Genomic DNA, 25293 nt, shown 5'->3' on the forward strand with positions numbered 1-25293 from the left:
ATCACTATTTCCACATAGCTACTTTTATAACACTGACACACTGTGTTTTTTATACTACCTATGTGCAACTGAGTATCAGTAATTAGTAAACGTTTTTGGAGCAACAGCTCTAAAAGCCCTATGCCTCCAACAGCAGGTTGACCCTCCAAATAGTAGTGTAAGATGCACTGCATCAATCACAATTTCAAGCAGTCCTGCTCAGAGATTTCCCAGCTTGTGGGACAACAATCTCAAGCCAGGAGACTGAGAGTGATTGTCAAAGTGTTGGTTAACTCTGCAGTTAACTCTTTACACACCAAACATTCGCTGCCACTACAAGTTTTTAACACTAAACATGGACCGTTCCCAGCAAGTGCTGTGACGATTCAAAACACTTAAACAAAGCCTATGATACCATTGTCCTCTCGGACAGGGATATGACAGGTTTAGCTTTAGCCCTCATTCACACTGTAATCTGCCTGCACGTACAGCTCCAGGGAAAGACTGGTGCTGCGTGTGATTAGTATGCAGTCCCCGTCCTTCTCTACGGGACTACGCGGCCGTTCGTCCCCTACGCTTACCTCAAGTGCGTTTTCCGGCTCGGACCCAGACAGGATCCATCCTGTCAGCGTATGAGTACCTCTCCCGCACGGACGTGCAGGGTGGGAGAGCGTAGGGGGGCATACGGCCACGTAGTCCCATAGAGAAAGACGGGGGCTGCATACAAATACAACCACGCAGCCCCTGTCCTTCCCTGGAGCTGCTTGGTACGGCCCTGCACGGAGCTGTACATGCGGGCCGATTACAGTGTGAATGAGGCCATAGAGTAGCACTCTTTAGTTATGGGTTGAACACACCTGAGTTCTCTTCTAACTAGATCATTAGAACATGGAAAAAGTTCTAACTCAAACTTAGAACTCAATGAAAGTCTATGGAACAAGAACTCGTAAAATCAAATGTCCCCATTTTGAAGGCTTATATGCAAGTTATTGGCCATAAAAAGGGTATAGGGATTCGGGTACTGTCCTGGGGGACATGTATCAATGCAAAAAACACTTTAAAAAAAATACAGTTTTTAAAGGAGCAGTGATTTTAACATATAGCTTAAAGTGAGACAATAAAAATGAAAAATTCCTTTAAATATCATGTGTGGGGGATCCCCTTAAACTGCCTGTAAAGTGGCAAATCTGTACAATGTATAGAACCTGCTGCTGCAAAAAGTGACATTTCAATTGTAGGTAATTGGTTTTCCCGTAATCTTGTAAACAACTGCTTGGGGAGGCAGCCTGTATGAAGAGGCTATATTTTAGGACACTCGGAACAATGTTAGAAATAGTTTTTGCTAAATTCTGGTGTCTCTTTTGCAGACATTGGATTAAATAACAACAGGTGCTTTAAAATTGGGCCTTTAGTGTTGGCGGTGCTTTCACACTGTAACCCTTCAGAGTTATTCTTGACAAATGCAGGATTGGAACCTGCTCTAAAAATTCTAATTATATATACCTGTCACACAGGTGTGGAAAAAATGGGCCTTTGTTGTTGGTCCCTCCACACTGTCACCCCTCACAGTTACTCTTGATGGGCGCAGGAATAGGCCCTGCCTTAGAAAATTCAAATGATATGCACCTGTCACACACCTGTCTCCTTGTTGGCCTTTCAGACATGACACGAGGCTTATTATAACATTTTATTAGAGGATGTGGGATGGGAACTTGGTGCCTGGTTGCAATACTTTATTGAATGTGGTGCTTGGTACACTATAAACTGTTGTACAATGGCTTACAAAAGAACCCGCTGATGAAAAAAAAAGTTGAGTCAAGAGGGGTCTGAGTGGCTCTTATTCAAGTAAGGCTTGCGCATATAATGTTCAGATATTAAAGGGGACCTCTTCTGCAATGTTACTACTTCTTAACCACCTCCCGTCCATGGCCGTTCCTGAACGGCCGGACGGGAGTCTTATAGGAGTGGGAGGGCGTCTTAAGACGTCATTCCCCTTTCCCCCCCTTGTGCACGGCGCTCAGCGCACACACGAGTGGGAAAACTGTCAGGAATCTAAACAGCCAGTAGTAGGTGCTTTGGTGCGCCCTACCCGCCCCGCCGCCTCCGTCATCGCCGCTGCCGGTCCCGAGATCCGCTGTGCCCGTTGTGGCTGGGACCGCCACGGCGACTCTTTCAGTGGAGATCAAAGGGAGATCAGTACAAGATCTCCCTTTGGTCTCCTCTCCTGTCCCCGAATGCAGGAAGTGTATACTACATCCCTTCCGCATTCAGTGTCACTCTCCGGCAACAGATGCTGGTGAGAAGCTGCTGAAGCAGATCTCTGCTTCATCAGCTTCTCTGGGGGTCCCTAGGTGACATTAGGGGTCTTGGAGACCCCTGATATCTCCATAAAGAGGACCTGTTATGTGAATTGGCTAACACATAGGGGGATTTTTAGCCCCCTATGTGATAGCAAAAAAGTTAAGTAAAAAAAAAGTTTAAAAAAATTTAAAGCATAATAAAAATAAAGAAGTTAAAATAAATAGTCACAAATTTAAAAAAAGTAAAATAACACAAAAAATGTTTAATTTTTTTTTAGCTTCTTTTTTTATACTACGCCAATTTTGGGTGTTGTCGTTTTCTGCGATTTCAAAGGCGCACACAATTTTAAGGATTGACATGTTTGGTGTCTATTTACCCGACGTGACCCCGTCTTTTATATTTTACAAATAAATTGGGGTGATAATAAATGTTTCATAACATTTCATAGGGAAACAGGTTTGTTTTCAAAATTTAGGGTATTTTTTTGTTCTATAGTAAAAAATAAAACCCCCAGTGGTGATTAAATACTACCAAAAGAAAGCTCTATCTGTCCCCCCAAAAAATGGTATCAAATTTGTTTCGGTACAGCGTTGCATGACGGAATAAATGTCAGTCAAAGTACTGTAGCTCTGAATACTGAAAAATGGCCTAGCCAGGAAGGGGGTGTAACACTCTGGTCTTCAAGTGGTTAATGTTGCAGGAGTTCCTTTCCTTGATGTTACAAACAAGAGCCTCCTCTAGCTGACTGACAACCCCGAAGGGCCCGTTCACACCATTTGCAGTGTGTTCTGGCCCAATTCTGGCCAGAACGCACTGCATCGCATTGCGGCTGGCTCACTTTTTAGTGGGGCAGGAGGGGGCGTGAATGGCACCGTAGCCACGCCCTCCAACCGCAATGCGATCGGCCGCACATTATGTCTGCGGTCCGGTGCGATCAAAATAGTGCTTGCAGCATTTTCTGTTTCAAATATTTTATCAGGTTTTTGTCAACAACAAAAAAAATTACAAGACAGCAAACAATAAATAATAAGCAACCAAAAAGATAAGACAACTATGATTACAGGTATATAGAGAATAGTGTGCACGATATACATGAAAATATCCAAAATCGTCAGGTTTTATACATAGGGTGTTTAATCCAGCACTCCCATGCTGTGAGGTAGGATTTCAATTTACCACCTTTTAAGGCAAACATACGTTCATAGGCACAACACCAAAGCTGGCTGTTGCAATGCAGGTTCATGTTGTGCTGGAGACGGGACAGCTAGCAAGGCTCCCTGCTCTTCCCCCCTCCCCTCTCCAGTGTCTCCTCTCTGTCTTTTACTTTTAGCTGGGCTTCTTGTGGTGGGGGAGTCGGGGAGAGGACTCACCGGCAGTGTCAGACAGATGGCTCTTGCGCTGCATTCTCGTGCGAGGGGGATCCTTCCCTGTAATCTCCTCACACACGGAGCACCTGCCATCTTGGATGTCAGGTGGATGATGTGTTGGGAAAAAGTCTGTTAGTTTGCGTGGGGAGCCTCGTTTCTTCCCCCTACTTCGCATTTCTGGGTCACCCGGGTCGCAGCTCATCAATCAGAGGGGATGAGAGGTCTTTCCTGCCGTCGCTGCTATGTCGCTTTGTGGGCTCTGGAGTGGAGCTGAATCAAACAGCGGCCATCACTCTCGGCAGTTGGCCACGCCCCCCGTGCTTGCAGCATTTTGATCGCACCGGACTGCAGGCATAATGTGCCTTGCGATCCCGTGAGGCCGATCGCATTTGCAGACGAAGGGTGTGGCTATGGTGCCATTCACTTCAAAGACTCGCCACGCCCCCTCCTGCCCCACTAAAAAGTGAGCTGGCCGCAATGTGATGCAGTGCGATCTGGCCAGAATCGGGCCCGGAAAGCACGGCATCTGGTGTGAACGAGCCCTTAGAGCTATAAAGATTACAAGCCCAGATTAACAGATCTCTGGTTTTTGGAATTTGAATAAACCTGGCAAACTGAACTAAATGAAGGGCTGCATTTGTTTCAAGCTAGATATATTTACAGGGCTACTCACAAAAGGGTGAAGAGTCTGGAGAAGGCAGGAGAAGTGAACAATCTAGGACAAAATAGCTGATTTTGAAAAATTCTCCAATTCAGCTCACCTTGCAGATCAGCTACTGTATGTTGTCCTAGATTGTTTCCTTCTCCTGCCTTCTCCAAACTCTTCACCCTTTTATGAATAACCCTGTTAATATTAGGTTCAAACCTCATTATCGTCACATTGCAGGCTAACCCCACAATCTTAATTCCAGCAGAGTCTAGGTACAGCTTCCAGGATTATGTCGATCCAGGTAGCTGTTGGGCAGAGACAAACTCAAGCAGCATTTCTTAAATGTTGACTAAAGTCACCAAAGAAAAAATATCAATGGAGTATCTTAAATGAAGAAAATAATAAAAGAAAGAGAACATGATAGAGCTTTTCTCAGCAGAGCTGAGGAAAAGGCATCCAACCTTCTAGGACACTAGCACAAAACTGAGGCTTAATAGGTTGGAGGCAGAGGTATATGGGGGCTGGCTTAATGTTTTTTGTTTGGAAGTGGCGTAACCTCCTGAACGCAGCAGATGTCCAAGAATCACTATATTTCTGTGTCCCTCTTCACAAAACATAAACGGGACTGCTTCCAATCTGTTTTATGCAAAAGCATTACATATTTTATTCTTATGCATACCAAGTTTAAAAGACTAAAAATAAAATCTATGATGTGGCTTACTACTATTGTTAAAAACAAAACAAAAAAACAAACAAACATAAAAATAAGAATAGGCCATATCCCTGGAGGGTTACAAAGAATTTGATAGGAGTTGTAAAAGGTAAGTCAGGTTTTTAAAAATATAAAACGGAAAGGCAGAAGTGATGAATTGTGTTGGTGGTTTAACCCCTTTTGACCTGTCGTACACATATACATGTGAACTACCTTAATATAACAACTTCAGTTAAATTATATATTTGCCTGTTACTGATGTCAGGGTACATTGTATATTCCCAGGTTCGGTCCGGGGAATAGTTCCATTCTATTTCTTTAGCAGCGATATAATATGTGACAGTACGGAAGGCAGGTGATTCCTTAGCACTGCATTTACCACATGCATTTACCCTGTAGTGCTGTCTTATTCCGCTTGTGTAATGGTCAGTAGTCATACATTCCACATTAAAAACACCTGATAGGAAGACAAACATATTTTACTTACCACAGGTACATGCCCATGTATTGAACGGTAAAATAATGCTTCCCTAAGAATTTTCAACATCTGACCCAAAATGCAAATCGGTACAATAATGTATAATGGCAGTACAAACTGATCATGTCCTGTCCTGTAATACATTGTTTTATAAAGGCATACATGAAGGTGGTCGAACTGGAAATGTTTTCTGTCCCTAGCAGTGGCGTAACCAGAGCTACAGTCGCCCGGGGCAGAACTAAATCCCCCCCCCCCCTCCCATATCTTAGCTATAAATATTCATCCAAGTGCCCTTCTGGGGGTCTTCAGGCTTTAAGCAATGCAGGATGGCACCAGCTATAGAAGACTACAAATCCCAGGAGCTACATTATACTGTAAGGCAGAATACCATCAGCTATAGAGGACACAAATCCCAGCAATACACGATACAGAAATGCAGACGAATACCATCCCATTCATCCCCATACAGCTATCAGACCCCCCTACAGGCAGCAGACCTTCCTAGAGGCAGCAGATCCCTCTAGAGGTAAAAGGTCCTCCCTACAGGCAATAATAAAGATTTTTATGAAAAAGTAGCGTCTTATACACGGAAAAATACGGTATGTCAAACTGAAGGCCGAATTCAGCCTGCCAGCCATTTCATGTGGCTTTCGCACCTCTCCCATTTAAAAATGAAACCAGCACTGTAAACAGGTGGCGGGGTTCATAGGAATGCTGCCAAGGTCCCCAGCAAGGTTCCCGTAGCTTTCCTGTGTACAAAGCTAGCCGAATATGTCCTCCTTTCATGGATCCACAATGCCCTTACCCGCAGACTGACCAAGCGGGACTCCTGGTAAGACAGCAATGTCCTACTAAGACCCCACACAGCCCAGCATAGACCCCGCACAGCCCACCATAGACCCCACACAGCGCACCATAGACCCCACACAGCCCACCATAGAACCTGCGCAGCCCACCTAAGCATCTGCACAGCCTACCATAGACCCCACATAGCCCACCACAGACCCTCTGAGAGTCCACACGGCCCACCATAGAATCTGCAGAGCTATACATGAGAGTCCGCACAGCCCACCATAGAACCTGCAGAGCCAACCTGAGAGTCTGTACAGCCCACCATAGAACTTGCGGAGCCAACCTGAGAGTCCGCATGTAGGTAGGTGCAGTATGGCCAACGGCCACTAGATGCCCCCATGGGGCCCTGGAGATAGATGCAGCTCTGGCCTGGGAAGACTCTGTGTCCCAGGAGAGTTGATTTATAGGGGGTGCCCCACATGGGGAAAGAGAGTTCTGGGCAGAGATTACAGGAGAGCAGAAGTCTAGGACTGTCTGCAGAGTCTCCAGAGGGAGACTGTTTTCTTGAACATAGGCTGGTCCATGGGAAGGACAGGACCTGGCCTAGGACTATGTAGAGCTACAAAGATTCCCTAGTTTCCCCACAGGGGGAAACCCACCGTGCTAGGACTGACAATGGATGGGATTCCGGAGAATAGTGAAGTGCTAGAAGACTGACGATATTTGCCAGTGGGCCTATGGCCGAAGTAAGTCGTGGACTCTGGGCTGATGTACCTCTCTCTCTCTAAATTGTAACCCTATGCAACCATCAAGAACTGTGCCGTCATCCCACCCGGGGGTGGCTGCAACGTATACTTTGTTCTGTTTATACATCCAAGTAAAACCAACAAAAAGACTATCTGTGTGGACTGGTTCTTCTCCCTCCAACCTCTGAGAAGGTGGGGTTCTACAGGAGTGTGATGTTGGACTGTATCGTGGCTGTAACCATCTGAGGAGGGTAGGTGCGCAATGGGGCTATGCCTGACACAGGGTGCCCTTCATGGTGGCCTTTCTCCCTAAGGGGGAGGAAGCGCCGAAGACCGCAGAGGCGGTTGAAGCCATGAGGCCCTGTGTACGCAGTACTACACGTGTGGGAGTGTTTGCACGAGGCCAAGGCCGTGGCCCCTGACCGTGGGGTGTCTGGTTTCGAGTTGCATGCACAGGGTTACCCAGCCAACCCAAAGGAAACACGCAACACCCCAAGAGTGAACCCCGCCTACACGCACAGCCCAACATAAAACCTGCACAGCCACCTGAGAATCTGTATAGCCCACTGTAGACTCTGCATAGCCCAGCTGAGGGTCCGTACAGCCCACCATAGAACCTGCACAGCCACCTGAGAGTCAGTATAGCCCACCATAGACCCTAGCCTTTTGAAAGAAACCATAATGCTGATGTGGCAACAGATCCCTCTACAGGCAACCGATCCCCCTAGAAGCAACACATATCCATTGATAGCTGTAAAACACAAAAGAAATCAGTTCCATCACTGATAAAAATTCTTCAAAAGAACCTTAGTTAAACCATGTTCAAATTCAGGACCCCAAAAAGGCTTCAAAAGTAAAAAAAAAAAAAAAATTACAATTTATTTTTTGGTAAAGTAAAAAATGTAGTAAGGTAGAAATAAACTGCGATTCTTTCAAGCTGGCTATACACATTACAATCTAATTGTTTGATCACCTTTGGATCTACCGAAACGTTGTAGCTTGAAGGTCTGCTTATAAAATGTATTTAATTTACAGTATATCTAATCTGACAGTACCCCTTTTAAAGTCATTACATCTAAAGGAAATTGTGCAATCAGATTGTATGGTCATCTTTATCCAACCAGCAGATAGAACTTTGAGGCTCATTTTTCTTATGTTATGCATTTTCTTTTTACCTCCTGTTTTGTTGTTTGCAGGGCTCTAGGTCTCAAGCTAAAAAAGTAACTCACACTTTTCCTTCTCCTTGTTTGCTACTGTGCTCTCTCTTTATCTAAGCCGGGGGTGCCCATTAGTTAGATCGTGATCTACCAGTAGCTCTCAAAGCTGATGCTGGTAGATCACAGAGGATGTGAATGGTGGCCCCTTTATTCCATGTTGGTATATTTATTTAGCTGTGCACACATGATTACCTATCAGCCCGAGTCTGCTGAGCCAAGCTCCCTGACACCTTTCTGGTGGATACTGGTGGTTGAAGTGCTATGTATTACATCAAAGAATATTCGTTTACACACCCTGTTGCAAAATACAGCAAGGTGAGCCAGGAGAGAGAGCAGGGAGAGACACACAGGAGAGCGAGGAGAGACAGCCAGGAAAGAGCGAGGAGAGACATCCAGGAGATAAAACAATGAATGACAGCGAGGAGAGACAGCCAGGGGAGTGAGGGATTAGAGACAGCCAGGGGAGAGAGCGAGGAAAGACAGCCAGGGGAGAGAGCAAGGAGAGACAGCCAAGAGAGCGAAGAGAGACATCCAGGAGAGAAAATGAGGAATGATACCCAGGAGAGAGAGAGCGAGGAAAGACAGCAAGGAGAGAGAGAGGTGAGGCAGCCAGGAGGATGAGCAAGGAGAGACAGCCAGGAGAGAGAGAGCGAGGTGAGACAGCCAGGGGAGTGAGGGAGTAGAGACAGCCAGGGGAGAGAGCAAGGAGAGACAGCCAAGAGAGCGAAGAGAGACATCCAGGAGAGAAAATGAGGAATGATACCCAGGAGAGAGAGAGCGAGGAAAGACAGCAAGGAGAGAGAGAGGTGAGGCAGCCAGGAGGATGAGCAAGGAGAGACAGCCAGGAGAGAGAGCAAGGAGAGACAGCCAGGAGAGTGAGGAGTGACAGCGAGGAGAGTGAGGAGAGACAGCGAGGAGAGTGAGGAGGGACAGCAATGAGAGTGAGGAGAGTGAGGAGAGACAGCAAGGAGAGTGAGGAGAGACAGCAAGGAGAGTGAGGAGAGACAGCAAGGAGAGTGAGGGGAGACAGCAAGGAGAGAGCGAGGGAGGTTTTCTTTTCGTTTGTAGATCTCATGTAGCTCGTCATTTGAAAAGTAGATCTCAACACAAAAAATTGTGGGCACCCCTGATCTAAGCCATAGTGGTTTGGAATTGTTTGTCATCTACCAAATGTTTATTTGTAAAACGATGCTTTCTGAAGCCCCTAAATCACTAGCTGAATTCTATGTGCACCAAGCCATACTTTGCTAGAGTTCTAGTTATCCTGGGTGCCGGTTGCTGCAATGGAGAAGGGTTTATTTAAATGTAGACCTAATCGGAGTAGATTTCACTTGCTTTGTGAAGATCTGGACAGTGTTAAGGCAGATTACTTAATATAACTATTTGTCAATCACTTGAAGATTTGGGTAGTGCTAAAGCAACCTATGTGCACAACACAGTACTTCTCAATAATTTTATACATAAAAGAAGGAGGACTGCCATAAAAAAAAAAAATTAAATGCATAATTCCACATCTGACAGTTCAGCTATTCTTGTATTTGGCTCCCTAGGTTTCATAGCTATTCCAGCTATACACTATGAGGGTTTCACAAAGCATATCAACACTATTCTTTAGTGTACAGACAGGTGCATGGAGGAGCCCACGGATGTTCTTGAACCAAACCAGGAAGCCGTAAAGAGAGCAAGAGAGATTGTGTGGTGTGGTGGACTTCAGTTGAAGTGAACCATTGTTTTTCCTATCCAAAATAAAAAAAAATGTAAATATATACAGTATATTGTTAGCATACTTAAAGGAGAACTATGAGATGAGTGATTTCCACTCACCTCATAGTTCTAAGCCGACCTGTGACAATGAGACTGTCACAGGTCGGCTCAATAGATCGGGAGGTGAGCGAACACATACCGGGTTCCCTCACCTCTCGATCCTGTCACGGCTCTCTGCCGTGACAGGGGGAGGGGCTGGATTCCCCTCTCCCCGCTCCGATCTGCCAGCGCTGACTGGCGGAACGGACGGGGGAGGGGGCGGGTACAGCTGGCTCTGCCTCTAGATAGGCAGAGCCAGCTGTCACTCACGCAGCTGGGCGGATCCCGTCCTCTAAGTCGGGATCCGCTCCAGGTGCGGCGTCTCAGTATACCGCGAGCTGTAGCTCGCGGTATACTGAGCTTAGGGTAACGGGAGGACGCTAGTTTGTGTCCTCCCGTTACCCTAAGGAGAACTATGGGGAAAAACACTGACCCCATAGTTCTCCTTTAAATGTAGGAAAGAATAGGATAAGATCTAAACCAGAGAGTCTAAACTTACAATGCATATTATTAGACGCCACAAAATCAGGATAGTTCACGTTGACGGATTCTGGTTTGCCTGCAAATCGATTAATGTTGTCTTGCAGGTACCAGCTTTTGTTCTCATCAAATACAGTAGGCATCATCACAAAATCGTAATCTGCACCTGTCTGCAAAAGGTAGAAGAAGTTTATCCCTGTCCTCGGATTCAAGGAAAGGAGTAGTACTCTTTCTAATTCAGCAAAGAGCCATATAGAATTTAGTTTAGACACCATAATTGTGAGATCCCTTTGAAGTCTTGAATCACATGTGATACACCTGTGCAGAAGTATAACACTTAGGCAATTGCTCTGACAAATACTGATATTTTCCATTTTGGCAGCTGATGGAAGTGAAACTAGCTTTCTGTATATTTTAGCAGCAATGATTCCACGTGGGATTATCTGCCACTGTCTCTGACAAAGTCTAATTAAGGAATTTTACCTCATCTGTTGCATTTTTCTAATGTAAATTAATCCTGCAAATCCAGATTAGACAAGAAGGCCTCATTACGCCTCCGTAGGTTGTGAGATCTGCCATTGGAGTTGATGCAGATAAAAAATACTGGTCCATTAAAACTGAAGCATCAATTTGCTTAGATGTGCCCTAAACAAAGAAGGAGAAGTATTTACCTGATTGGTGCTAGTCAATTTATTACACACTAATAGCGGACCAACAAGGCCAGAGTTGGTGTCTTTGACTGGATCCACTGATGAGTAATAGAGCCATGCTATGCAGTTCAGATCTTCACTGGTGGGAGCCACACTGTCTGGTACTTTCCACTGATATGTCACAGTGTCTCCTGGAGCCACGTGGGAAGGACGGGATTGACCATTCTGACCAGTAGTGATAAAACCTGTTAGAAAACAATAATATATTTTCTTTATATTGTTTTGCACAGTGTTATAAAATTAACTTTAATACAACTACAACTGTTTATGTTACACAAGAATGACACTTTTGTGTTAGTGTTATAGATGTGTCACCATAAAAAAAAAAAAAATAGAATACCCTATAACTCAACTTTCAATCAGTTTTTGTTCTGAATACTGCAGAAATGATAAAATCTAGTAGCTATGGTAGCCATACACTGTATGAATTTTGGCCGGTTCTTAATGAACCAGCCAAATTCGGAGCCAAAAAGGTGCTGGCTCACATTCACTGACCGAGACATTCCACATACCCCGGCCTTTTTCCTTCTGCACCACAATACAATCCTGAAAAAGGGGTACCTGAGATCAGTGTTACCACATCTGCTCAATGCAGCAAAAGCATGCATTCCTGTACTCTGGCGAGATACCAGACCGCCTACAGTGAAAATGTGGCTAAGCAAAGTTAATGAAATCTGGCGAATGGAGGACTTGACAGCTTCGACCCCTGAATTGCAAACCTCCTTTAATATAATATGGTTCTATTAGATGGGATTTCTATGCTCTCCGGAATATCCGACACTTATAGCCTCGGACTCAGCCGTGGACCCTCAGGTGCACTAAGTAATCCTGACCTGGTGGCCCACTGGGAAAGACCTCTCTCTCTATCTTTCATTCTTCCTCCTCTGTTTTCTGTCATCTACTGTATGTTCCTGAACTTATATGTCCAGATATATGTATGTTTTTGAATGCTATAATACCTCAATGATATAAATAACTCAGATGCCCCACGAACTAGGGTAGACAGATACTTCCCTACGAGATTAAATGCTCCAGCTACTGGTAACCGTTATGCGTAGCTGGGCACAGGTATCCCCATGAGGGCCCTGTGATTAGGTGACCGTGAACCAAGCACTTTATGCCCCTGACGACAATATTGCCTCAGAAGGTATACAATGTCTATGGCAGTGGCGTAACAATCGCCATAGCGACCCAGGCGGCCGCTGGGTCGCTATGGCACAGGGCTGCCTGAGTCGCTATGGCATGTGGGGGTGCTGGCTGTCACAGACACAGATGAGGGCGGTGTTCGGAATGGAGGAGGCGGGGCCCACGATCGCTCACCGGCCTGTCATTGTTGGCCGCAGCACCATCATCACTCCAGCCCGCCGCCTCTCTCTTCAGAAAGCTGACTTTACTGATCTCCCTGTCACTGAAGAACCCTCGGCGTCATCAGGAGACTCCTCTGACATGTCCAAGGGCAGACCCGCCCACCATAACCTGTCAGCAACTGAAGAATTCACCGTTCTGCCTCCTCACCATCCGCAACCACCAGCACACCTACTGTGAACCACTGTACAACAGACTGACATCCCTCCCAGGAACAGACCGCAACCAGGAGTTTTGAAATTTGGAAACAACTGACTCCACACCTCGCCGATGAATTTGCAACACTTCTTACCTAATGGTAAGATTCTACATTTTTATTGATCTGCATTATACAATAACCTCATCATTGTACCACACATTTATGTTTTCTGGGACGAATCGGAACAACCATTGAACGTACCACTCGGACCCTGGAACTATAACTGGTCTAACATAGTAAGTTACCTTCAGCAGTATCACCAGTTTTGTAGACAGCACCTTCCATATCTTTTCTATGGTTCACTCCGTGGACTTGAATGCTGTATGGATGGCTTGCATTATTCTTAAATATAACCTCAATAGTATCTCCTACCTGTGCTCGAATGACGGGTCCTAATAATTAAGAGAATAATAGACAATTTATAATATGTACAAAAAAATTAAAACACGTACCTCATATACTTCAAACTAAAAAGAATCGAAAACTGTCCACATGCATCCTGGTCTTCATCAAAGATAGGTTCCATTCACTTCTGCGCATTGTCCACACATCAAAAAACACCCCTGCCATATTTTTTTTCCCAGGGGGGAGTTAGGATTGTTTTCTGATCTGTATTTGCATTGAGGTGTCATTGACAATGAATGGCAATGTACTACAACACATATCTACAAGACCTGATTGTACTGAGCAAAAACGCATGGAAGTGACCACCTTAAACTGCTTGTATATGAGGCACCCCTGACCTCTCCCCTTAAAGGAGAACTATGGGGTCAGTGTTTTTCCCCATAGTTCTCCTTAGAACACAAACTGGAGGACACAAACTAGCGTCCTCCCGTTACCCTAAGCTCAGTATACCACGAGCTACAGCTCGTGGTATCTGTTCGCTCACCTCCCGATCTACTGAGCCGACCTGTGACAGTCTCATTGTCACAGGTCGGCTAGAACTATGGGGTGAGTGGAAATCACTCATCTCATAGTTCTCCTTTAATCATTATTTACTCATATTTCATCGGGGATACAAAATTGTTTTAAAAGAATCACCACACCTGCCCAGGTATATTATTTTTGTACAAATTTTTTAATTGTTTCCTGCAGCATCTTTTAAGTTTGGTACAGATTGACATATAGCTGCACCATTTAGTTTGGTCATACTGTGCAAATTTGGGCTTTTACTCTTTTAGATCAATTTTGAAGACAGTGAATGCGACTTTCAATTACTGTAATTTAAAACATATGCACCTGAAAAATTTACCTGCAATGAATGTTTGCTGAATGTCAGATTCATTCATTTATAAGTATGCCCCTTTGCCATGAGCCCATTTATTAACTAATACTTATTCACTTATTCATTTATATTTGTCCCAGGCTGAAATGAAAACCACACCGCCTCATTTTTCTATATCCTTGGCCTGTTCACAAAATTGGGATCTAATTGGACCCCACGGTATCTACTTTTACCCTTGAGATCAGTTCCTACCCCAACACCATAGTTAGATAGATGGCCAATGCATTTTAACAGAACTCAATGGAGTTGATTATGATTGGAAGTCTGTTCACTTAAAGGGGACCTTTACTCCCTTTGACAAAAAACACATAATCATGCCGCTCTGCATGCTGACATGAAATCATCTTACATTCATTAGTTAAACAAACATATTTTTTTTACTTACAATTTTTCTTTGGCACAAATCATGTTATCTGTGCCAAAGCGTTGCATCCTGGGAAGGTTACATCAGCAGAGCATTGCTAGGAAATCTCATCTGCAATTTCATGAAATCTCAGGGAAAGACATTTTCCTCCCCTGACATGATGTGCATGGTCACATGTCAAGTCACATGTGCCAAAGTTCCAGGAAGTAAAGAAAGATATAGCAATCGGCCCTTAGAAAAAATGGCCACTGTGAGAAGTATTGGGATCAAAAGAAAAACAAGGTATGCAAAGACTAAAAATCCTGCAATTATCTAGAAGTATGTGTTTGTAGATCATCAGTACTAAACATTTCTAAAGTTGTGTTTGTTGTTATTTTGAAGATATGGTTATAGTTCCTCTTTAAAGGAGAACTATGAGGTGACAATGAGACTGTCACAGGTCGGCTCAGTAGATCGGGAGGTGAGCAAACACATACCGGCGTTCGCTCACTTCTCGATCCTGTCACGGCTCTCTGCTGGATTCCCCCCTCCCTGCTCCGATCCTCCAGCGCTGACTGGCGGAAGGGGGAGGGGGCAGGTACAGCTGGCTCTGCCTCTAGATAGGCAGAGCCAGCTGTCAGTCACACAGCTGGGCGGATCCAGACATAATTGTCGGGATCGGCTTCCGCTGCGGCGTCTCAGTATACCGCGAACTGCATACTCAGTATACTCAGTATACCGCGAGCTGCTCACGGTATACTGAGCTTAGGGTGACGGGAGGATGCTAGTTTGTGTCCTCCCGTTACCCTAAGGAGAACTATGGGGAAAAGCCCTAACCCCATAGTTCTCCTTTTAGGGCCTGTTCACATGATATCAGGTCCTGATCAGGTGCGGATCTGCAGACTGATGCAGTGCATTTTTGCCGCGTTTTTGATGCGTTCAAGTAAAAAAAAAAATATATTTTTTTTTTTGCTGCATCAGCGTTTCCTGACCGTTTCCGGGCCTGACAAAATGTGACATGCAGTATTTGACATGCAGTCGTAAGCTGAACGGACTGCGCACGTGAGAACTGGAGCCCATAAAACACATAGGGATACATTGGGATGCATTTTGAGTGCAGCAGCGTACGGAGCCGGTCAGCACACAAAACGGACGTCGTGTGAACAGGCCCTAAGGGATTTTTCACTATGCAGGGGAATTTTCCATTAGCTCAGTGAATGGGGTGAAGCTCTGCTGACTTCCATCATTTTAATCATGTTCATTCAAAGTATGTTTTCTGAATTTTTCTTGCAGGTGGATTTCTTTTGTAAAGTAAATTCTCACTACATTCACTAAGCTAAGGAAAAATTCCCTGGCAAAGTTAAAATTCAGTTTGCAAAGTGAACATGCTTTTTGCAAATCAACCCCATCAATACATTCAATTTTACAAGGATATTCATAGATGATATTCATAGCCTAAGTACTGCATGAGATAATCAGGTAGTGATAAGTGCATACTAGAGTCAGAAGGTCTTGTTGCTTGCCCAGGTTTTTCCAAAATGTTGGAAAATGAATGTGGCCTCTGAGAAATCATAATATTATCCGCACAGATTAAGGAATACTTCTTTTTTATATGGACACACACTAGAATGCTCACCATTAGGCCGGCTTCACACCCAGGCGGCACCGATTTTGTGCTTTTGTATGCGCGTGATCAGCATGTGGTCATTTGCGAGTTTATGCGCGTTGTGCACATTTTGATGAGGGTTTGAACGTGTGTAAATGAAGACGAGCGTTTTGACTGGCAGCTTATGAAACATTACAGACAATGGATGAACGCCCATTTAAATGCTCACAACAACTGTTCGACATGCTTCTGCCGCGCGTTTTTGGACGTTTCCATTGAAGTCTATGGGGCAAAACCGCACTCTTAACTGCCCAAAGAAGCTCATGTACCTTTTCAGGAGTTTGGCGATTTCCAGATGGCGTTTTTCTGCTCAGGTGTAATCAGGAGCCATTGAAAATCATGGGATTTTTTGTGTTGGGCATTTAAAAGTGCTTTTTCAACTGCTCAAAAACGCCTAGGTGTGAGCCAGGCCTTAGGAAGAAAAATTGCAGTCATCAAAGGACGCATATTGTCACAGTTGTCATAAATAATGTATATTTTGTCTGTGAGGAGAGAACCATAGCATGCTGGGTGACAGGGCCGGATTCCCGGCAAGGCCACCGAGGTCCAGCCTCGGGGCGGCACTGAGCAGAGGGGCGGCACAGGTTTGAATCACCCGACACCCGGAACATAGAGTTCCGGGCGCTGGGCGGTAATTTACTTTCTACATTTAGCCCTGCTTTGCACAAGCAGAGCTAAATGTAGAATAGGAGAAATTACTTGTTTCTTTACAAGTGTTCTCGTGATGTCGCCGAGAACACTTGTAATCAGAGTGCCGGTCCGTGATTAGTCACTCCCCAAAGAGGAGAGAGGTATGATGTGCAAGAAGGGAGAAGGCCGTGCTAGAGAATTGACTCTTGCTGGAGTAGGCGATTTTTTTTTACTACGTTCAAAGGTACATTGTGAGTGAATAAAATGTAACCAGTTAAAGGAGAACTATGGGGTTCTATCTTTTCTTTATCATTGCATTCCTTAGGCTAAATAAGTAAATTGTGCAATTTACTCCTATTAGCCAAAATGCACCCTAAGCCTGTAAACCCTTCTTTAGATGGTGGGCGGGGCTAAGAGCCGCAATGAGGAGAGATCCCGACAATGCTGCCGGAATCCTCCCCACTGATCTTCGTCACTGTGACTGGCAGTGATTCTTGAGAGCTGCTGCGCGTCCACGAATATATGGACATGCGCAGCAGCTCTGTGCACGCAGCTCTCTCCTTACCTGCACGTCCCCGTCCTCTGTGCCAGCCTTCCAGACACGCTGCTGTGTAGCCCTTGATCCCCTCCCTCCTCCTCTCCATCTGCCCCGCCTACTTCACGTGTAGTGTGCAGTGCATTGAGAAGATCTTGTCCCGGGTCAGAAGCTCTCTCTTCATAATTTATTTTGTAGTAAATGCTGAAGAGAGAGCCCTCTTTCCCCTCTCTCATCAGCAATCCCCAGTGGTTTTAGTATGTCAGTGTCACACAGGGCAGGGAGAGAGAGAGAGAGAGAGAGAGAGGGGAAGGAGCCCTTTCTCTCCATCATTTATCACATATGGGCAAGTCCATATATGATGAATGATGTCACTGGGGATCCCAGCTGACCTGATGCTTGCCAGTCTGCAAGGATCCCCAGTGACATCATTCACCATATATGGACTTGCCCATTTGTAGTAAATGCTGAAGAGAGAGCCCTCTTTCCCCTCTCTCATCAGCGATCCCCAGTGGTTTTAGTATGTCAGTGCCACACAGGGCATGGAGAGAGAGAGAGAGAGAGGGGAAGGAGCCCTTTCTCTCTCTCTTCATCGTTTATCACATATGGGCAAGTCCATATATGGTGAATGATGTCACTGGGGATCCCTGCTGATCGGGTGCTTACCAGTCTGCAGGGATCCCCAGTGACATCATTCACCATATATGGACTTGCCCATATGTGGTAAATGCTGAAGAGAAAGCCCTCTTTTCCCTCTCTCATCAGCGATCCCCAGTGATCTGATTGATGCCAGCGTCACACAGGGCAGGAAGAGAGAGAGAGAGAGAGAGAGGGAGAGATAGAGGGGGGAAGGAGCCCTTTCTCTCTCTCTCTTCATCATTTACCACATATGGACAAGTCCATATATGATAAATGATGTCACTGGGGATCCCTGCTGATCGGATGCTTGCCAGTCTGCAGGGATACCCAGGGGATCGCTGATGAGAGAGGGGAAAGAGCACTGAATGTGCAGGGAGGCTGAGTCCGTTTATTTCTTACAGTCTCTTGCTGCTGCCTTTTCACGTCAGACTCCGCCTCCCGCTCACAAATGCCAGCGTGCACGCGCTGACAAAACACAGCTGTGCACGGTGATAGGAAGCGCGGCCACAGCAATGGGATAATTTGAAAAAAAAGCTGTGGGCGGGCTGAATCAATGGCTAACACCCCCTAAGAGGAAAGGAGCTCGGAGCAGGGTGAAGATGGCCGTTTACTACAGGTTTTGAGGATTTTATCTGTGATGTGCTGCGACTTTAGAAAAAAGGAAGAATGCTACTACAATCAAGGTAAGGGGTATTTTTATTTGCTCTTAGGTCATAATTCTCCTTTAAAAGAAAGCACCTGTAAGCACCTGGAATTGCGGTAATCGACCACACGTATTTTCGTCTGCGCATGAGCAGTGTAAATCGTACAAATTTTGACGTATGGAAATGCCACCAACCTTGAGAAAAGCGCACAATCGACCGAAGTTTTCTAACCTGCTGGTTAGTCAAAAGTCGGTCGATTGTACAGTGTTTATGGTTGTACACTGCCCATCAACCTTATGAATATCGGACGAAAACACGATTGCATATACGATGCAAAATACTACTCCCTGTAACACTCATCCTCACTATAACACTAACCATTTACACTACCCCTCCCTGTAGATCTAGGTTTACACTACCCCTTCCTCTAGATTTAACACTCATCCTCATTGTAACACTAACCTTTTACACTACCCCTCCCTGTAACCCTAACACGCATCCTCACTACTTACCCTTTACACCACGGGCGTCCCGAGGCCGGGTGTCACCCGGAGCAGAGAGCAGGTGACACCCCGCCATGACGTCATCGCACATGCAAGAACTGGAGCCCATAAAACACATAGGGATACATTGGGATGCATTTTGAGTGCAGCAGCGTACGGAGCCGGTCAGCACACAAAACGGACGTCGTGTGAACAGGCCCTAAGGGATTTTTCACTATGCAGGGGAATTTTCCATTAGCTCAGTGAATGGGGTGAAGCTCTGCTGACTTCCATCATTTTAATCATGTTCATTCAAAGTATGTTTTCTGAATTTTTCTTGCAGGTGGATTTCTTTTGTAAAGTAAATTCTCACTACATTCACTAAGCTAAGGAAAAATTCCCTGGCAAAGTTAAAATTCAGTTTGCAAAGTGAACATGCTTTTTGCAAATCAACCCCATCAATACATTCAATTTTACAAGGATATTCATAGATGATATTCATAGCCTAAGTACTGCATGAGATAATCAGGTAGTGATAAGTGCATACTAGAGTCAGAAGGTCTTGTTGCTTGCCCAGGTTTTTCCAAAATGTTGGAAAATGAATGTGGCCTCTGAGAAATCATAATATTATCCGCACAGATTAAGGAATACTTCTTTTTTATATGGACACACACTAGAATGCTCACCATTAGGCCGGCTTCACACCCAGGCGGCACCGATTTTGTGCTTTTGTATGCGCGTGATCAGCATGTGGTCATTTGCGAGTTTATGCGCGTTGTGCACATTTTGATGAGGGTTTGAACGTGTGTAAATGAAGACGAGCGTTTTGACTGGCAGCTTATGAAACATTACAGACAATGGATGAACGCCCATTTAAATGCTCACAACAACTGTTCGACATGCTTCTGCCGCGCGTTTTTGGACGTTTCCATTGAAGTCTATGGGGCAAAACCGCACTCTTAACTGCCCAAAGAAGCTCATGTACCTTTTCAGGAGTTTGGCGATTTCCAGATGGCGTTTTTCTGCTCAGGTGTAATCAGGAGCCATTGAAAATCATGGGATTTTTTGTGTTGGGCATTTAAAAGTGCTTTTTCAACTGCTCAAAAACGCCTAGGTGTGAGCCAGGCCTTAGGAAGAAAAATTGCAGTCATCAAAGGACGCATATTGTCACAGTTGTCATAAATAATGTATATTTTGTCTGTGAGGAGAGAACCATAGCATGCTGGGTGACAGGGCCGGATTCCCGGCAAGGCCACCGAGGTCCAGCCTCGGGGCGGCACTGAGCAGAGGGGCGGCACAGGTTTGAATCACCCGACACCCGGAACATAGAGTTCCGGGCGCTGGGCGGTAATTTACTTTCTACATTTAGCCCTGCTTTGCACAAGCAGAGCTAAATGTAGAATAGGAGAAATTACTTGTTTCTTTACAAGTGTTCTCGTGATGTCGCCGAGAACACTTGTAATCAGAGTGCCGGTCCGTGATTAGTCACTCCCCAAAGAGGAGAGAGGTATGATGTGCAAGAAGGGAGAAGGCCGTGCTAGAGAATTGACTCTTGCTGGAGTAGGCGATTTTTTTTTACTACGTTCAAAGGTACATTGTGAGTGAATAAAATGTAACCAGTTAAAGGAGAACTATGGGGTTCTATCTTTTCTTTATCATTGCATTCCTTAGGCTAAATAAGTAAATTGTGCAATTTACTCCTATTAGCCAAAATGCACCCTAAGCCTGTAAACCCTTCTTTAGATGGTGGGCGGGGCTAAGAGCCGCAATGAGGAGAGATCCCGACAATGCTGCCGGAATCCTCCCCACTGATCTTCGTCACTGTGACTGGCAGTGATTCTTGAGAGCTGCTGCGCGTCCACGAATATATGGACATGCGCAGCAGCTCTGTGCACGCAGCTCTCTCCTTACCTGCACGTCCCCGTCCTCTGTGCCAGCCTTCCAGACACGCTGCTGTGTAGCCCTTGATCCCCTCCCTCCTCCTCTCCATCTGCCCCGCCTACTTCACGTGTAGTGTGCAGTGCATTGAGAAGATCTTGTCCCGGGTCAGAAGCTCTCTCTTCATAATTTATTTTGTAGTAAATGCTGAAGAGAGAGCCCTCTTTCCCCTCTCTCATCAGCAATCCCCAGTGGTTTTAGTATGTCAGTGTCACACAGGGCAGGGAGAGAGAGAGAGAGAGAGAGAGAGGGGAAGGAGCCCTTTCTCTCCATCATTTATCACATATGGGCAAGTCCATATATGATGAATGATGTCACTGGGGATCCCAGCTGACCTGATGCTTGCCAGTCTGCAAGGATCCCCAGTGACATCATTCACCATATATGGACTTGCCCATTTGTAGTAAATGCTGAAGAGAGAGCCCTCTTTCCCCTCTCTCATCAGCGATCCCCAGTGGTTTTAGTATGTCAGTGCCACACAGGGCATGGAGAGAGAGAGAGAGAGAGGGGAAGGAGCCCTTTCTCTCTCTCTTCATCGTTTATCACATATGGGCAAGTCCATATATGGTGAATGATGTCAACAGCTGTGCACAATGAGAGGAAGCGCGGCCACAGCAATGGGATCATTTGAAAAAAAAGCTGTGGGCGGGCTGGATCAACGTTTAACGCCCCCTAAGAGGAAAGGAGCTCGGAGCAGGGCTGAAGATGGCCGTTTATTACAGGTTTTGAGGATTTTATCTGTGATGTGCTGCGACTTTAGAAAAAAGGAAGAATGCTACTACAATCAAGGTAAGGGGTATTTTTATTTGATGATTTTTTACCTGCAATCTGTTAATTTGGTAACAGGGTTGAGTGTGGTGGTAAATATTCCATCACCACAAAAGGCAAATACCATGTATGAAAACTAATATGTGTCTAGAAGTTCATTGTTGTACTTCCGGTTCCGGCGCCTGATGTAGCGGACACGGAGTGAAGAGCTCCCGCACTGCCAGGACTAACCTGCATATAAAATCGATCTTAAAGACCACGAACCTACACGAGTCCTCCTCTCTGCGACGTACCAGAGCAGCCATGGACAAATTTCTGGCGAAACGCCGCGCTGGACCCAGGGGCAAGGGGACACCCGTACGCGGCAAAAGGCTGCAACCGCAGTTTAAAATGGCGGCCGTCTCGGAAAAGCCCGACATCAGCGCCTCGTCGGAGGAAGAATTGCCCTCCATGTCTTATCACGGATTGATCACGGCAGAGGTGGCAAAGCTATTGCGTCCCACAATCCAAGCAAGGCGGTATCAAAGGGGATTCAATCTATACGCCAAGATCTCCTACACCAGGCCCAGAGGCTCACAGAGGCCGAGAACCTCTGGAAGATGGGGTAGAGGCATCCTCCTCTCAGATGCAGACAAACACAAGCCAGGTGCGGTTCCTATTGGATCGGGTTGACGATCTTGAGAACCGCTCGAGGCGAAACAACATTAGGATCATTGGCCTGCCAGAAACATACCGTCCGTCACAGATACCGAGCATCTGCGCCCACAACATACCAGATCTACTTGGCCTTGACCCCCGATGCAAGGTGGAACGAGCCCACAGGGTAGGCCCCCCAAATCCGGAAAGGAAAACCCCGAGGCCGATCATTGCCAAATATCTAGATTACAATGACCGCATGGCGATCTTACAGGCTTTCTGCGCCAAAAAAGAGCTGCACATAGATGGCCACCGCCTCCTCCTCTTCGCAGACTATTCCGTGGATGTGACTAAGAAACGCAAAGCCTTCAACAAGGTATGCTCGCTCCTCTACCAGAAAAGGGTGAGGTTCACCTTAGCATACCCTGCAACCTTGCGATTCCAATCGGAGGATGGCTCACCTCTCATGTTCCAAGTCCCCGATGCAGCACTGAAATTTCTAGAGCGCATGGCAACCTCCAATGACATCCCTCCGAATGGCCGATCATCCCTTCCACAGAGGGTCGGTACTCCGACTAGGCAGCTATCAAGTCGACTCCCGATGACTCCCACAGACTCACCCTGAACAACCAAGGTATCCTGATTACACACTGGCGGTAAGATATGTTTAACTTTCGTTTGTGACTGCACCCCAGATCACCCAGGGGGATGCCCCTGACATGCCCACCTTGCAAGGGTGTTATTGTTGAACAAGACATTGCAAGAGGTTTTTTATTCTCCAAACCTCTGGTGTTGGAGGGCAGAGCGCCTGTTACGTATGCTCCGCAGCACACTACTGTAGCTGAGATAGATCAGTCTATGCGCTACGCTACACGCAGCGTCCTTATGATAAGCACACACACATAGACTTTCCTGTGTCCCAAGGACTGCGTCGAAGACTTCCAGTTAGAAATGGCAGAAGAGGTTCCACTTTATCCAACCTATCAAGGAAAGATACTTGGTCCTGGCTTAGCGGAAGCCAAAATGCTCACTCCGCCACGCCATTCAGGAAAAAAGTGAAGTCACGATCTGAACTATTTTTTGTTTTTTGTTTCTTTTTCACAGTTGAATATTGTTTGGGTCCGGTTGACCCAATGATTTTGTTTTTGCTTCTTCATCCCCAAAAGGGGTTCAACAAAAAATGCTTGATTTTTTACCTGCAATCTGTTAATTTGGTAACAGGGTTGAGTGTGGTGGTAAATATTCCATCACCACAAAAGGCAAATACCATGTATGAAAACTAATATGTGTCTAGAAGTTCATTGTTGTACTTCCGGTTCCGGCGCCTGATGTAGCGGACACGGAGTGAAGAGCTCCCGCACTGCCAGGACTAACCTGCATATAAAATCGATCTTAAAGACCACGAACCTACACGAGTCCTCCTCTCTGCGACGTACCAGAGCAGCCATGGACAAATTTCTGGCGAAACGCCGCGCTGGACCCAGGGGCAAGGGGACACCCGTACGCGGCAAAAGGCTGCAACCGCAGTTTAAAATGGCGGCCGTCTCGGAAAAGCCCGACATCAGCGCCTCGTCGGAGGAAGAATTGCCCTCCATGTCTTATCACGGATTGATCACGGCAGAGGTGGCAAAGCTATTGCGTCCCACAATCCAAGCAAGGCGGTATCAAAGGGGATTCAATCTATACGCCAAGATCTCCTACACCAGGCCCAGAGGCTCACAGAGGCCGAGAACCTCTGGAAGATGGGGTAGAGGCATCCTCCTCTCAGATGCAGACAAACACAAGCCAGGTGCGGTTCCTATTGGATCGGGTTGACGATCTTGAGAACCGCTCGAGGCGAAACAACATTAGGATCATTGGCCTGCCAGAAACATACCGTCCGTCACAGATACCGAGCATCTGCGCCCACAACATACCAGATCTACTTGGCCTTGACCCCCGATGCAAGGTGGAACGAGCCCACAGGGTAGGCCCCCCAAATCCGGAAAGGAAAACCCCGAGGCCGATCATTGCCAAATATCTAGATTACAATGACCGCATGGCGATCTTACAGGCTTTCTGCGCCAAAAAAGAGCTGCACATAGATGGCCACCGCCTCCTCCTCTTCGCAGACTATTCCGTGGATGTGACTAAGAAACGCAAAGCCTTCAACAAGGTATGCTCGCTCCTCTACCAGAAAAGGGTGAGGTTCACCTTAGCATACCCTGCAACCTTGCGATTCCAATCGGAGGATGGCTCACCTCTCATGTTCCAAGTCCCCGATGCAGCACTGAAATTTCTAGAGCGCATGGCAACCTCCAATGACATCCCTCCGAATGGCCGATCATCCCTTCCACAGAGGGTCGGTACTCCGACTAGGCAGCTATCAAGTCGACTCCCGATGACTCCCACAGACTCACCCTGAACAACCAAGGTATCCTGAATAAACACTGGCGGTAAGATATGTTTAACTTTCGCCTGTGACTGCACCCCGGATCACCCAGGGGGATGCCCCTGACATGCCCACCTTGCAAGGGTGTTATTGTTGAACAAGACATTGCAAGAGGTTTTTTATTCTCCAAACCTCTGGTGTTGGAGGGCAGAGCGCCTGTTACGTATGCTCCGCAGCACACTACTGTAGCTGAGATAGATCAGTCTATGCGCTACGCTACACGCAGCGTCCTTATGATAAGCACACACACATAGACTTTCCTGTGTCCCAAGGACTGCGTCGAAGACTTCCAGTTAGAAATGGCAGAAGAGGTTCCACTTTATCCAACCTATCAAGGAAAGATACTTGGTCCTGGCTTAGCGGAAGCCAAAATGCTCACTCCGCCACGCCATTCAGGAAAAAAGTGAAGTCACGATCTGAACTATTTTTTGTTTTTTGTTTCTTTTTCACAGTTGAATATTGTTTGGGTCCGGTTGACCCAATGATTTTGTTTTTGCT

General features: G+C 46.0%; 1 protein-coding gene across 1 annotated transcript in view; it reads right to left on the reverse strand.

Moving 5' to 3' along the window:
- LOC108797308 (ceruloplasmin-like) overlaps window positions 1-25293 on the reverse strand; it is a 63797-nt gene that overhangs the window by 23082 nt on the left and 15422 nt on the right. The window contains exons 6-12 of the mRNA XM_018568890.1: window positions 13059-13190; window positions 12363-12373; window positions 11196-11399; window positions 10544-10694; window positions 7734-7775; window positions 5388-5465; window positions 469-601 (exon numbers count right to left, since the gene is read on the reverse strand). Coding sequence (XP_018424392.1) covers window positions 469-601; window positions 5388-5465; window positions 7734-7775; window positions 10544-10694; window positions 11196-11399; window positions 12363-12373; window positions 13059-13190 — 751 coding nt within the window. The remainder of the gene's footprint in view (window positions 1-468; window positions 602-5387; window positions 5466-7733; window positions 7776-10543; window positions 10695-11195; window positions 11400-12362; window positions 12374-13058; window positions 13191-25293) is intronic.

The sequence above is a fragment of the Nanorana parkeri genome, unplaced genomic scaffold (genome assembly GCF_000935625.1).
Source record: "Nanorana parkeri isolate BGI_ZX_2015 unplaced genomic scaffold, ASM93562v1 scaffold1259, whole genome shotgun sequence".
In the NCBI taxonomy this organism is placed as follows: Eukaryota; Metazoa; Chordata; class Amphibia; order Anura; family Dicroglossidae; genus Nanorana; species Nanorana parkeri.